This window comes from Spermophilus citellus, assembly GCF_964194105.1.
Source record: "Spermophilus citellus genome assembly, chromosome: 3".
NCBI classification, from domain to species: Eukaryota; Metazoa; Chordata; class Mammalia; order Rodentia; family Sciuridae; genus Spermophilus; species Spermophilus citellus.
Genome location: NC_138184.1, coordinates 187,852,153 through 187,865,349, shown reverse-complemented (window position 1 = coordinate 187,865,349; position 13,197 = coordinate 187,852,153). Strand labels below are relative to the sequence as shown.

Below are 13,197 nucleotides of genomic sequence, written 5' to 3'. Positions count from 1 at the left end.
AGTGATTGATCACTTCCCACAGTGCCCTGGTTGTATTATCTTTCTACCTGCTCTCTTCTCCATTCCATAGAAGTCAGTTAATGTTTGATCCATGTGCCCACTCCAACTCGATTCTTTCTTCTAAGAGTCATACTCAATTTTTTCACATTTACTCATTGATTAAATGAGAACACTGTGCCCAGGTAGAGGTTAGCATCTTTAGACTCTATGAGATGCAGTCCCTGAGGCTGCTTTTGAATAATGAACACAATATTTTATTAGGAGGGCTCTCTGGGTCAAATAAAAAGACTTATGATTTAACAATTTTTATTTCTGTACTGAAATAGGGCATTAGGAAAGTTTTGTGAATTTATTCTTCAAAAAGCTAGAATAGCGTTCCTCTATTCATTTTTTAATTTATTCTACTTAGCCCCAAGAGGTGTGGAGGAGACATTGATGTGTCTGTATAGTTCAGGAATTTGTTTTCTCAAAGTTTTCTGGTTTGGGTTTTAGGTACTTTATAGGGTTTTCAGATACTTACAAAGACAATTGCTAGTGACCCTGATGCCCCGAGGCCAGCTGTGCCTGGTTTAGAACAGTCCATCCTGCGAGGACAGTCCATCCTGCAGTTTGCTGTCCTACTGATTTCATGGAGGGATCTTTAACTGGATTCTCCCCCTCTTCAGGGTGGCTTTCTGCCTTTCCATTCTGATGTTTCACTCACGAATGACAACATCCACGTGGACTGACCTTTAAAGGTCAGAGGTAAATATTAGTAAAGCATTAAAAATGCTTATCTTCCAGCAACCTTGGTTTAGAGCTTCCTCCTTTCTACTGTTTTCCTTTTGTTCTTTGGTTGTGGTGCCATGAACAAGAACTTGGGGGTAGGCTGGCATGCATCAAGATCTTTGTTCAGCCTCCAATTGCAAAATAAGGTGAATGATAATATTGACCTCTTGGAGTTGAGGTGAGAATTAAATTCTCTATTATGTGGAAGAGCTTGTCATAAATTTTACAAATATAGATAAATGGATTGCAATAACAAGTACTGAGTTTTGATATTTGTGTTCAGAATTGCCAAATGCTATGTCTTAGCCAAAATAGCCAGGAAGACTTTAAGATTAAGAAGTTACTAAACGGGCACCTCCCACTCTTAGATGTTTCTATTATTGCTTCTCTCATCCTCTGTTGGTGTCTCTATTTTTCATGCATACTATTCTTTCTTTCAGCTCCAACCAACTATATGTAAGTAGATTTAACAGAGCAGTACATTTTAATTATTAATTACTTCTGTTCTATAACCTTTAAGAAAAACAAAATAATGAAATATGTATTCTTGTCCCTTTAAAAACTCAAATAATGTACATTTAAAAAATTATCAATTAATTCTTGAATTTTTGCCTCCAATCAATCAGTGATTTTCAGAAGGAAATCTATTCTTTCCATTTCTTTATACCTTTGTTACTACAAAGTTAGCAGCAGTGCTACTAAAACAAATCTTTCTTTTTTCTTTTAGAAAAGGGTTTAATTGAATTCTATGCTCAGTTTCCCAAAACTTACTAAAAAGTATCTAGTATAGATATGAATGTTCATAATTACAGAATAACAAATTATATAGTTTTAGGGACTTCATAAAAATACTGAAGAATGTGAAGCCATTCATCATGTGAAGAGTGGAATTTAGAAAATTTTAGGTACCTCAAATTCAGACTGGCAGTTATAAACTCTAGGACTTCTTTTGTTTGATTTTTTTTCCTTTTTACAACCCTGCTTCCTTCCCTAACCCTAACCCTAACTAATTTATGCATGGGAAATGACAGTTTGGGTTTTTTTAGTAGCTAAGCAAAACCTCCTCAACTGTACCTACCTCTTCTTGTTCTAGTTCTGGGCTGATCACTTTTTTCATGCCTTTCTCTACCTCCCCAGAGTCCCTTCAGTTCAAGACCTGAGACTTGACTGAGGACATTGTGTTTGTCCAGTGTTTTTTGATTGCAAATGACAGACCATGATCAAATTCCTTCATTTAAGAGAGGGTGCAGGTAGAGGAGAGCTTATTGAGAGAATGGCTGAGTGGCAAGAACAAAATGGAATCAGTATGCCCTTTCACATCCATCTTCACAAGGGGGCTACTGCTCACAAGCTCTTTCCCTCTATAACACTTGCATCTGCTTAGAAAGTCCACACTCTGTCCTTAGCACCTGTGCACTTATGTCCCTTCATCTGCTCAAATTGTATTCTTGTACCCCTTTCTAACCCTTCTGCTTGTTTACCTCCTGCTTATTATAGGACTTAGTTTAGATGTCCCAATGAAGCCAGATTTAAAGTTAGGTAGTCAGTGTAGTTAGGTAAATCGGGTCTAATACCGAGTGAAATCTAAAATGGAGGCCATGCTGGGAATGACTCAGGAAAAACACAGGACAATGGAATGTTAATGGAGCCCAGGAAACAGCCCCCAACAGATTTGAAGATAGCCCATCACAAAGAAGTGTTAATAAACAGCCCCCAGCAAACTTAAAGATAGCCCATCCCAAAAGTCCTCCCTGTCCTTTTGGCCCACCTGTGTCCCAACCCCTCCCACCTACATTCCATCACCAAAACTATAAAAAGGGGAGACAACAGCCCTTCCTCGGATTCCACCTTTTGGGTCCCCTTCTTCCTCTGGGAGAAGTCTTTTCTGCTGTCCTTTAATAAACTTCTACTTTCTACTCTGACCTTGCCTCGGCGTGCTTCTTTGGTGTTATTCTTCAACATTGGGGAAGCAAGGACTCGTCACCGGTCAACAGCGGTAACACCATTATCACAGACATCTTCCTGACCACTCCTCACCCCATGTACATGGGGTGCATTTCTTTTATGTGTTTTTATAACATCCTGCGCATAGGGCCTGTCTGAGCACTTATAAAACTTTATAGCAGTTACTTCTTTACTTGTGTGTTTCCCAACTGCATTGTGGACTTCTAGATGGTGGGAACTATGTCTGGTTCAGTCTTTCATTTTTTTATCCATGTTCTCATTCATAAACAGAGAAAAAGATTTGTTGAATGAATGAATGTAGGATCTTCATTCATTTTGGTGATATTACTTTGCTTTCTGGGCTGAACTTGGGGCAGTCCTACTTCTAAGGACGTTCATTGTGAAATCAGATTGGATGTGATTCTTTCCACAAAAAAACAGTAAACAAATATGAATATCGTTGTAAAAAAACATTTTATCTGTTATTGTTTTGGAAATAATCAGTTTTGTGTAGTATCTAACTGAAAATGACAATAAATTAAAATATATTTATAAAATATACAGTTAATGAGTAACCTGATTAACTCTGTAGTTGGTGTGAACAGAGTCTTGGAAGGTAGATCATTTTTTTAAAAGTATTTTTTTGTTGTTAATGGATCTTTATTTATATGCAGTGCTGAGAATTGAACCTAGTGCCTCATACATGTTAGGCATGTGCTCTCCCACTGAGCTACAAACCCAGCTGGAAGGTCATTTTTAATGGTTTTGTTTCATCTCTCTTTTTTTAAAAAAAAATTGAGCTTGATCATTTTCTTAAGTAGTCTAACAACCTTTTAAGTAAGTTGGAAAAACTTAGTGATATTTGCAAACTTTTTCAATTTGCCATTCCTGCATAGGGATAATCATAATACTGCAGTCTTTAATTACTATTTAGCATTTTAATATAGTTGTTTCCGTTTGTTCTGAGGTTGAAATAATGCTTGTTGTCTTGCCAAGGGCCCTGATTTTCAGGTCCCACACACACAAAAAGGAGCACCTTCCCCTTTTGACTGACAGTTTCAGTAACCAACTTTGATTAAACCCTTTAGGGGTTGTGAATCCATGGAAAGCATCCACAATAGTTTGGGGAGATAGAAATTAAAAAGCTGCTCTTTTTTCTTACATAAAGCTTTCTTTCCAGCCATATGTATAATTCAACACCGGGTTTTCTGACCTATGTAACGGTTCGCCATTTTAATGGGATTTTGGTATAGTTCTAAGAATTCTTGTAGTTAGAAACAAATGATTTCACCAGAAAGAAAAAAGAAGGGATTTTTTTAACTTACATATTCACATATTCCTTTTCTCTCTCTCTCTTTTTTTTTCTTTCAGTGAGCATGTTTTTGAACACATTAACACCGAAGTTCTACGTGGCCCTGACTGGTACTTCTTCATTAATATCAGGGCTTATTTTGGTAAGTGGTGCAATCCTTCCCACTGAAAAATGTACTGATTACTAAAATATGGTAGTATGTGTATGAGAAAAAAATTTGGAAGAATATACAATAGCAGTTTGCAGTGATCATCTTACATACTTGTAAATGCTCAGTGGGTGGTTATAGGATTTTTACTACCCAGGTTACATACTTTTGAGATATTTGAGATATGGTATTTGTGCAATCATGTTAATTTTGTAGAAAAGTTAAAACAAATGTAAATAAAATGGAAAATCAAGGAAGACACAAATCTATGTCAAACTCTAATGTTTAAGATATTATAAAATTAATGCTACTCGGTTCAATTAAAATTTTTTCCATCACCCTCATGAAAATGGATAATTGAACATAATCAACATCAGTAGAAATATAGCTCATAGCTCAGTTTCTTTAAATGCATTTAAATAAATTGTGTCAATTCTAAGCTTTTTTTGCCTTTCTCTTGTTTCTTTTTCTCTATCAAAATTTACATTTCTTTCTTTATTGCCTGCTTTTAAGAAATCTCCAAAAGACAAAAAGTAATATAATATTATGCATATCCTTTTGTTCCAATAGTTGCAGGTGTGCAAAATTATATCTAATAGTTCATTTTAGTATCCTCAAATGTATATGCCATCTAAACTTGGTGGAACTTCTGTAACATAATTGCTATTTAAGGAGAATGAAGTTTTATATAGAATTTTTTTCTTACACATAACCTTTATTGATTATTATAGAAACTGGCACAAGAAAAATACTACAGAGTTGATGTTGAGAAAAATGGACAAAAAAGAGGAAAACAAAAGTTTTCAAGCAGAAGGGTACAAAGATGTGGAGCAAAGAGCACAAATGGACCTAGAATAATGTGAGATTTCAGAAACTTTGAGCTTATGAGGAACCAGAGAAAAAAGTTGGAGACAGGGATACAGGGAAGAAAGCTCCATGCAGATGAAAGGTGGAAGGGAAGGTGTGTAGGAACATCTATTTGTGATGACAGCATATTAAGGCTCTTCTTGCTGTGTTTATCACATGCACTGCTGAACTCGAACATGAGATGTTTAGAGTTGATGTTATTGAGCCAGGAATGTGAAGAATATCAGCAAGAATCATTCAGTATAGATTCATAAGTGAAAATACAAATAGAAAGCTCAGCACTGGCTGCAAAAACCAACCCAAGGTGAGGGGAGGTACCATAAAGCTTGAGACCCACCTGCTTCAGCTTCCTGATAGCTGGGATTACATGTGGGTGTCACCATATCTGGTTCCACTAGTCTTCTTAAGTAGACTGAGCAGAATTCAGACTTAGAAAATGTTTTCACATGCTTGGCAAATTCTTAGTATCTTCTGAAAATAAGGCAATCTTTTAGCATATCTAATTTTAGGGGGATGGGAGAGGTATTACAAGCTCCCATTGAGTAGTCATATTTTTAAAAACATTTTAATATTTTTTCCTAAAACATCTTAAAATATTTTTTATTAAACAAATAGAAAACAAAGTGACCTTTTTTTTTTGGATACAATTGTATACTGAAACCACTAACTCTTTCTGATGTGGTGAGGTAGGCTTTAGTTTGTGCTTCTTCTTGGGATATTTAAGACCCTTGCCTTCTTGGGCTGACCTAAAGCACTTCCCAGGTGAACTCATTTACTCTTCCCAACACTACAGTCAGGTAAGTGCTAGCATTGTTTCCATTTTATTTACAAGTTAGTTGAATGGTTAGAATAGGCAAGTTGGTACCTGCCTTAAGTCACACTAGCAACCTGTGCTTTTCTCACTGTCACTACTGGCTTTCTGGTTCTTTCCACTGTTTTTCTAGCCTCCTGCACAAATGCAGGCCCAGTTTTTATTCTAGCAATATCATGGTTTGGTTTCATAGGCTCTAAATTAATTGTCACAATGTGGTATATTTTCTTTCACTCTGGTGCATCAGGCCTAGTGGTCATTTTTTTCCTTCTGACCCAGGGATGACAGAGTCCCCTCAGCAATAAAGAGATTTTGGATTTCCCTCAATGGTGTCTGTGGCCACCCTAGCATACCTAGCTGGCGAGGCATTTTCCAGCATGAGGTGCAGCTTGCTGAAACTGGAGCATCACTATCAGGATGTCTTAGTTACAGTGACTTGGGGCATTTTCTGGAAGCAGAGGATACTCCTGACTGATGGGAAACTTTGAGTAGAGGAAATTCTCTCTTGTAGGAAGATTTCTAAAGGTCTTTCTCAAAACTGCTGGCCTGTACTGAAAGCACAGTAATTGCAGTGTGTGGCAATAGCTCTTGATAACCTTCAGCTCCTATTTTAGAGATTCTTGACACTAGCCTTTGACTCAGCTTTACTAGGCCCTGAAATGAACCCAGGGTGAGTTTTCTATGCAGCCACTATTCTTTTCTACTGGAGAGGCAGCACCGGGTAAGTGGTCAGGTGCCTTGCAAAATAGCTATACGAGTAGAATGCTTAGCACTTTGTTTCCTGGCCCTGGGGAAACAATTACCTAACTACTCTCCCCTGAGCAATGTTCTGAGAGCCTACTGTAAGTGGCTACCCCTCAGGGGAAATTCCTTGTTTAGGGACCTCAGGATTCCTATGCTGGAGGCAGAACTATCATACCATCTGATGTCTTAGGAGAAGAGAGGTAAAAACCTGACATTTTATCTGTGTAGCAGAAGTTAACTAACTGAACAAAAACATAAAAATAATAAAATTCATTTGGCAAATGCTGCTCTCTTTTACACTAACAAATTTAAATGTAAGTGTATATTTTACTAGATATCACTGGTAGCTCTCATTTCACAAGCCAAATGCAGTAGTGAGTTTCATAAGCCACTTCTCTAATGCTTCTCTTTTGGTTCCTGTGACCATCCAGGCAGCTGTCTCCCTTTCAGACTTTAAGCTGCTCTCTGCCTGCTTGGCACAATCTTTCCTGTCCCCGACCAGCTCCAGCCACAGGAACCGCACCTGTCCTCACACTCCAACCTGCCAATTTAATCTTGTTTCTGCTAGCAAGAACATGTCGCTTGTTTGAAAAAGCCTCTTCAGGCTATGCTTATTTTAGTGGAGAACATTTCTGAGTTTTCTTTTTGCTTTTGACAGTGGTAAGGTGGATAGGTAGGGAAAATGGTCCTCTTAATTTTTTTTTTTTTTAAAGTCAGTGAAATGGAGAAATTGCTTTATATTGAATTGACATTTATACATAGATCCCTTTATCCCTATAAACTTGTATATAGGAGCATGCCTATATACAAGTTAATAAAGGAGATTTGCATGTATACATTAAATGCAGAGAGGTATTAAAAAAGTCATACAGGACATAATTTTTAAAAGTCAGAATCACGAACAAAAAGGAAAGAAAATGACAATAGCAAATAAAATAGTAAGTTCATGCATTTGATATAAAATAAGTCTGTTTTTAAGAGGGTGGCAAAAGAGATAAAGACAGTTGGGTAGGAATCAACTGTAGCAAAAGGTCCATGTGTTGAGTTCCCACTCTATGCCAGGTATTGTGTTAAGTGGCTTGCATATATTATTTTGCTTAGTTATCATTGAAATTCTAAATGGTAGATGTAACCTGTGTCTTTATGGTGTTGAATATAAACAGACACAATGATTAAGTAATTTGACCAAGGTTTTAGAGCAGATAAATGGTGATATCTGAATCCAGATCTCTCTGACCATGCCCTATTTTGCCTCCTGTCCCTAAGTAAGGAAGTGAGGCTAGGAGATTGTTACAGCTCCTTTCAACTCTTTTTCATCCATCTAAAGAACTTGACCTGCATTTCAAGTAGTATTTTAATATGAATCATCCAAGTGACAGAGATTCTGGAGCTAAGCATAAAAAAAAGACTTGATTTGAAGGGCTCTTAGAGCTCTGTCAACTATGAAATGTGTTGTCTCTTGGTTCTAGAATGTAGTATGAAAGAGATGCTAAGGCAGTTTCTCTCACAACCTGCACATCCTGTGGCAGCAGGATGTGCAGGTTGTGAGAGAAACTGAGGCTCATTTCTTGGGTTCACCATGAAAACTAATGAATCTCTGCAGGAGACCAAGTACCAGGCAGAGAAAGCAGACAGATGCCTGTCACAGTCTATGAGGAGCATTTCGATAGATCCAGTCAACCATTAGATACTTCCTCGGCAGAAGTGAGGAAGATGAACAAATCAGTGGCAGATGATGGGACAAAAATGCCTATTTGTTTTTCAGATTACATTCAAGCACAAATGTGGAGGTTTGAAATTCCTGCAAGTGTGAGGCTGAGGCAGGAACCCTCAGAAGCCATCCAATAAACCAGTAAAGACCTAAGGAATAGGCATCCAGAAATGACTTGTTCAGGTTACCTTCTAGGTAAAGGTAGATTGTAGACTAGAATTTAAGTGTTCACCACTTTGCTATAGCATCATTTGGCATCATAAAAGTATTGCTTAGGAAGGTGTGTAGTAGCAGGTTGTAGCAGTTGATATTTTCATTTTAACAGGCCCACAGAAATAAAAGGGAGGAGTGGGCTAAGGAAGAAAGATAAAAAGGAAAGGAAAAAAAAGAAAGAGACCAAAAGGAAGACTACAACCTTCTCATAAGGAGAATTCTTTTCTTTTCTTTTTCCTATTTGGCCATGCATTAGGTCAGATTTGGCCAGTCTGGAACATAGAACAACACTTAGCACAATTTACAACTTTATTTTGCTTATGTGGTCATTTGCCATCCTCTTTCTTTCTAGATCAGAAGTATCACTAACGCAGGGACCATATTTGTGGTTTTGTGTACTACTGTATACCCTGCACATATAAAGAATATATGTTGATTACACAGAAGATCCAGTTAATGAATGAATTAACTGCATCAGAATTATTTGGGGAGCTTGTTTAAAATGATGGATTTTGAACACCACCTGAATCACAATCTCTAGAAGAGGAACCTTCTAGAGGAAAGGTGCCACCACAGCATTAGCTAGCAGGGCTTGGGACGAGTGACACAGGCCAGTTTCTCCCAGTTCTTTGTGGTCTCCATTACCCCAAGGAGAGTGATCTTCCCTATCAGACCACAGAAATGGATGCTACAATGGAAAAACATCATCTTGTGAACATGCAGACACTGAAATAGAGACAGGTCCTTGTTTTTTGACCTTCAAGAGAGCTTTACCTGGGCTGGGGATGTGGCTCAAGCGGTAGCGCGCTCACCTGGCATGCGTGCGGCCCGGGTTCGATCCTCAGCACCACATACCAACAAAGATGTTGTGTCCGCCGAGAACTAAAAAATAAATATTAAAAATTCTCTCTCTCTCTCTCTCTCTCTCTCTCTCCTCTTTCACTCTCTCTTTAAAAAAAAAAAAAAAAAAAAGAGAGCCTTACCTTCCTCTTTTCTCTTTTTGTAAAGCCTTTGCAACAGGAATGGGGATAGAAGGGCATGAATGCCAGTTCTTCACATAGACCACAACTGTTTAGGTTAACAGGTGGCTAAGAAGGGTCTGATTAACATCTGGTAAGTAGAAGGCAAAGACCCACTTGATAGCTATTCAGCATTCTTAAGTAAAACATAGAGAAGCTGAAGATTTAAAATTTCCTTTTAAAGTTATGTTCATCATTTTTTTTTAGCCAGTGATACATGACTGTAATCTCAACAAATTTGGAAGCTGAGGTAGGAGGGTTCAATATTCAAGGGCAGTCACAGCAATCTAGTGAGACCCTGACTCAAAATAAAAAAAGGTCTAGGGATGTAGCTCAGTGGTAAAGTGCCTCCCCAGCACAGAAGGAAGGAAGGAAGGTAGGAAGGAAGGAAGGAAGGAAGGAAGGAAGGAAGGAAGGAAGGAAGGAAGGAAGGGAGGGAGGGAGGAAAGGAGGAAGGAAGGAAATGTCTTTCTCTGAAAGATATTCAAAGACATGAGACTTTGAAAGAGTCACTGGGCATGAAGAATAAATTTCAGAATTTGAAAAGAAATTTAAAATGTTTACAGATATTACTATAATGTATGCTAATTGCCTTTGTTTATCTGATTCAAGCTCAAATGGTCTCCTTCTTCCTAAAATCACTGCCGCTAGATATGCTTTGAAGACTTGGAGCAGGTGTCAGTCTGGAGTCTTTCTGAGATTAGACTGCCAGAAAGTTTCCTATTTCCACACCCATTTCCCTCATCACTGTGCACATTCTCCTGCAACATCATCATCTACGTTAATTCTTAGGAAGCAGTTAGCCAATTTCAGACTTTGAAATTTTGTATTTCCCATAGATTTATTGGAATTGATGTAGAGTTAGTAAGGTTCTGTTATATGGGAACCTTGAAGCATTTCTGCATGCAATGTAGGGTCTAGGAAAGTCCCTGACTCATAAAAGAATTGTTGTATGCAGAGAGCACACAGTTCTAAGTTCTTGTTGGTTGAGAAGAATCTAGGCATCTTCAGAGAAGATTCAGATTTTGCAATCTGCATGATGGATGGAAATGCCTTGCTTGTGTTTCTTTGCCAGATTTTTGTTCCCTTCCTGCAGGTAAAAACGAAACCAGTTTGCACCTTCTGCTGGCTACAAACCTGAATCTCTGCCCTAAGCTCCAGTACTCCTTGGTCATCCTCTCAGCTTCTGTCAAATAGTAATGGAGGTGATCACTGGGCATTTGTAACTGGGTCCTTGTCAAAAAAACTCTTTGTTTTAAATGTGACCTGGGCCTTGGCTTGAAGCCCTACCCTTTGAGGTATAGGTCTAAACCACTTCCTCAACGCTCCGATTTCTGACTCTACCCCCATGTCCCTCATTCCCAGAAGATAAGCCTTAGCTGTACCTCCTCAGAGATCAGTGTCATCCAACTTTATCTCCTTTATTGCCTTCTTTAAAAAAATATTTTTGTAGTTGTAGATGGAAAAAATGCCTTTATTTAATTTATTTATTTTTATGTGGTGCTATGGCTCGAAGCCAGTGCCTCACACATGCTAGGGAAAGTGCTCTGCCCCTGGGCTCCAGCCACAGCTCCCCATTTGTTGCCTTCTTACGTGTGTAACAGCTCAAATCACTGCCCACTTTCCGTTGTAGGTTACTTTTTGTGGTAGGGCAAATGTGCTTCCCGGAACTTTGGCATTATACCTCCTGGTCATTTGTACCTTTTCCACCTTCAGTTTCTCTTTTCATTGGATTCTTTCCTCTTCCACAAATATGTGTGAACCTCTTTTTCAACAAGCAAAATAAACACAAAACTTCCCATGATTCTGCTGTTGCTTCAGAGAGTATCCCATAACATCAACCAGAGCATCCCTTATCATCCACCCTGTCAACCTTCCAGCATCCACCATCAGGTCTTCTAATCATCCCTCTCTCCCTTCTCTCATCCAGAATTAGTTGAGTGCTTTCTCTGATTTCATTTTATACATGAGAAGACTGAGTTTCAGAGAAACAATAGGACCAACCAAGTCACAAAACCAAGTTTTCTCGTTGAAAGGCCTTTTACCTTTAAACTGGCTGGTAGTGTCACTGTTGACTTCCCAAATGCCAAACCCAGATGATACTTTTTAATTCTTATCTTACTTGATCTGTATAACTTTTCAAATGGAGAAATTAAGGTTTTCAGTCTATGAAAGGCATACATTTAAGTTTTTGTTTATCTGGCAGATTAGAAAGGTTTTTTATTCCTCTGTGGCAGGCCCAGTAAGCTACTAACTTGTCCAATAACTACTTTTAAAACCTCAGTTTGTTTATGAGAGCTTTACTGTTCATATTGTAGGTATGCATAAGGAAAAGAATTCAAAGTGACACCAAATGTGTGTACATTAAATAACACTGTATTCCCATTTGGATTTGTGTAGCTTTTCTAAAATAGTTCTAGGTGCTCATCCAAAATCTGATGTGTTTCTGGATAAGGGGAAGATTGTTATGCTAAGACCTTACATTATAAGACGTGGTTTGAAGTTTCAGAAGGTTTCAAATCTTCCTTTGCTAGTTATTCAGCAAATCCCAGAAGGACAGGGGTCCTTTTTATACTAGTGTCCCCTGTGCACAGCAAGGGCTATACTCCTGATATGATATGACAGCCTGAGAAACCCTCTATTCCCCATCACAGCTGCCTGAATAACCCAGTCTTTACTAAGGTCTATTATTCCTGCATTAGAAATACTGGGTGAAAGGTCTATTCTATTATAATGCAAATGTACAGTTAAATGAGTCATTTGCCCCTCAGATGAATTATCTAGTACCACTTTATAGACTACTTCTGGATTGGTTTTTATAACAACAAAGCACAGAGAGAATGTGTCAGAGGGAACTTACAGGGAAATAGTAGGCTACAATTGTCAGTGTTGTTTACATGAAGCAAAGACATTCTAAAAAGAGTCCTGATAGGGATGGCAGAGAGCTGGAACTCCAGGCCAAAGCTGTTTAATTAGATGTGTGATTTGGTCAGGTCTGCATCTTGATGGATAGTTTTTTCTCACATATTTTCCTCACATGTAAATGAACTCTTTACATGTCCTTTAAGGTTCATTTTAGTGCTGACATTCTGTGGTTCTGCCAGAGGAACTGAGAAATCTGAAGAATCTCAACATTTTTTTTCTCTGTGACCAGTACAGGCATGCCAGGAGCAACCTGTGGGAGGATTTGTTGGTCTGTGGCATGGACCAGGGATCGGATTTTTGTAACCCTGGAACTTAGCTCATGACTGGTTGGAAACACTTAGTAGAGCCTAATGGAATGAGCAAATAAAGTGCTGGCAGGTGCCCTGGTAGTGTGACATAGAAAGCAGAGCAAAGAGTTGGGGCAAATAAGCCTCTTCCCTACAAGCAATTGAGAGCCACTGCCAGCTCTGTGACCAGTGGCCTGGGTTCTTTGGAGTCTTCCCCCCCTTCTAATAGAAGAAAAGGTGTGGATTTCCTTAAGGCTTTGTTGAAAGGTCAAGACTGTATGGTGAGCTGCACTCTTTGTCACCATGATTAATCAGGGATTTCCTCTAACAGTCTAGCAAGACAATGATGTATAAACCTGTGCTGTGGACTGGCAAAAAAAAAAAAAAAAAAAAAAAAGGGTGTGTCATAGCAGTGCGTGTATATAGGCCATAGGAGGCATGTACATCA

The 13,197-nt window shown here is 38.5% G+C and overlaps 1 protein-coding gene across 11 annotated transcripts in view; it reads left to right on the top strand.

Moving 5' to 3' along the window:
- The window catches only part of ST7 (suppression of tumorigenicity 7), a 279,293-nt gene that overhangs the window by 153,101 nt on the left and 112,995 nt on the right, over window positions 1-13,197 (top strand). For all 11 annotated transcript variants that reach the window (XM_081286857.1, XM_081286860.1, XM_081286856.1 and 8 more), the window contains one exon: window positions 4,084-4,166. In XM_081286857.1, coding sequence (XP_081142983.1) covers window positions 4,084-4,166 — 83 coding nt within the window. The remainder of the gene's footprint in view (window positions 1-4,083; window positions 4,167-13,197) is intronic.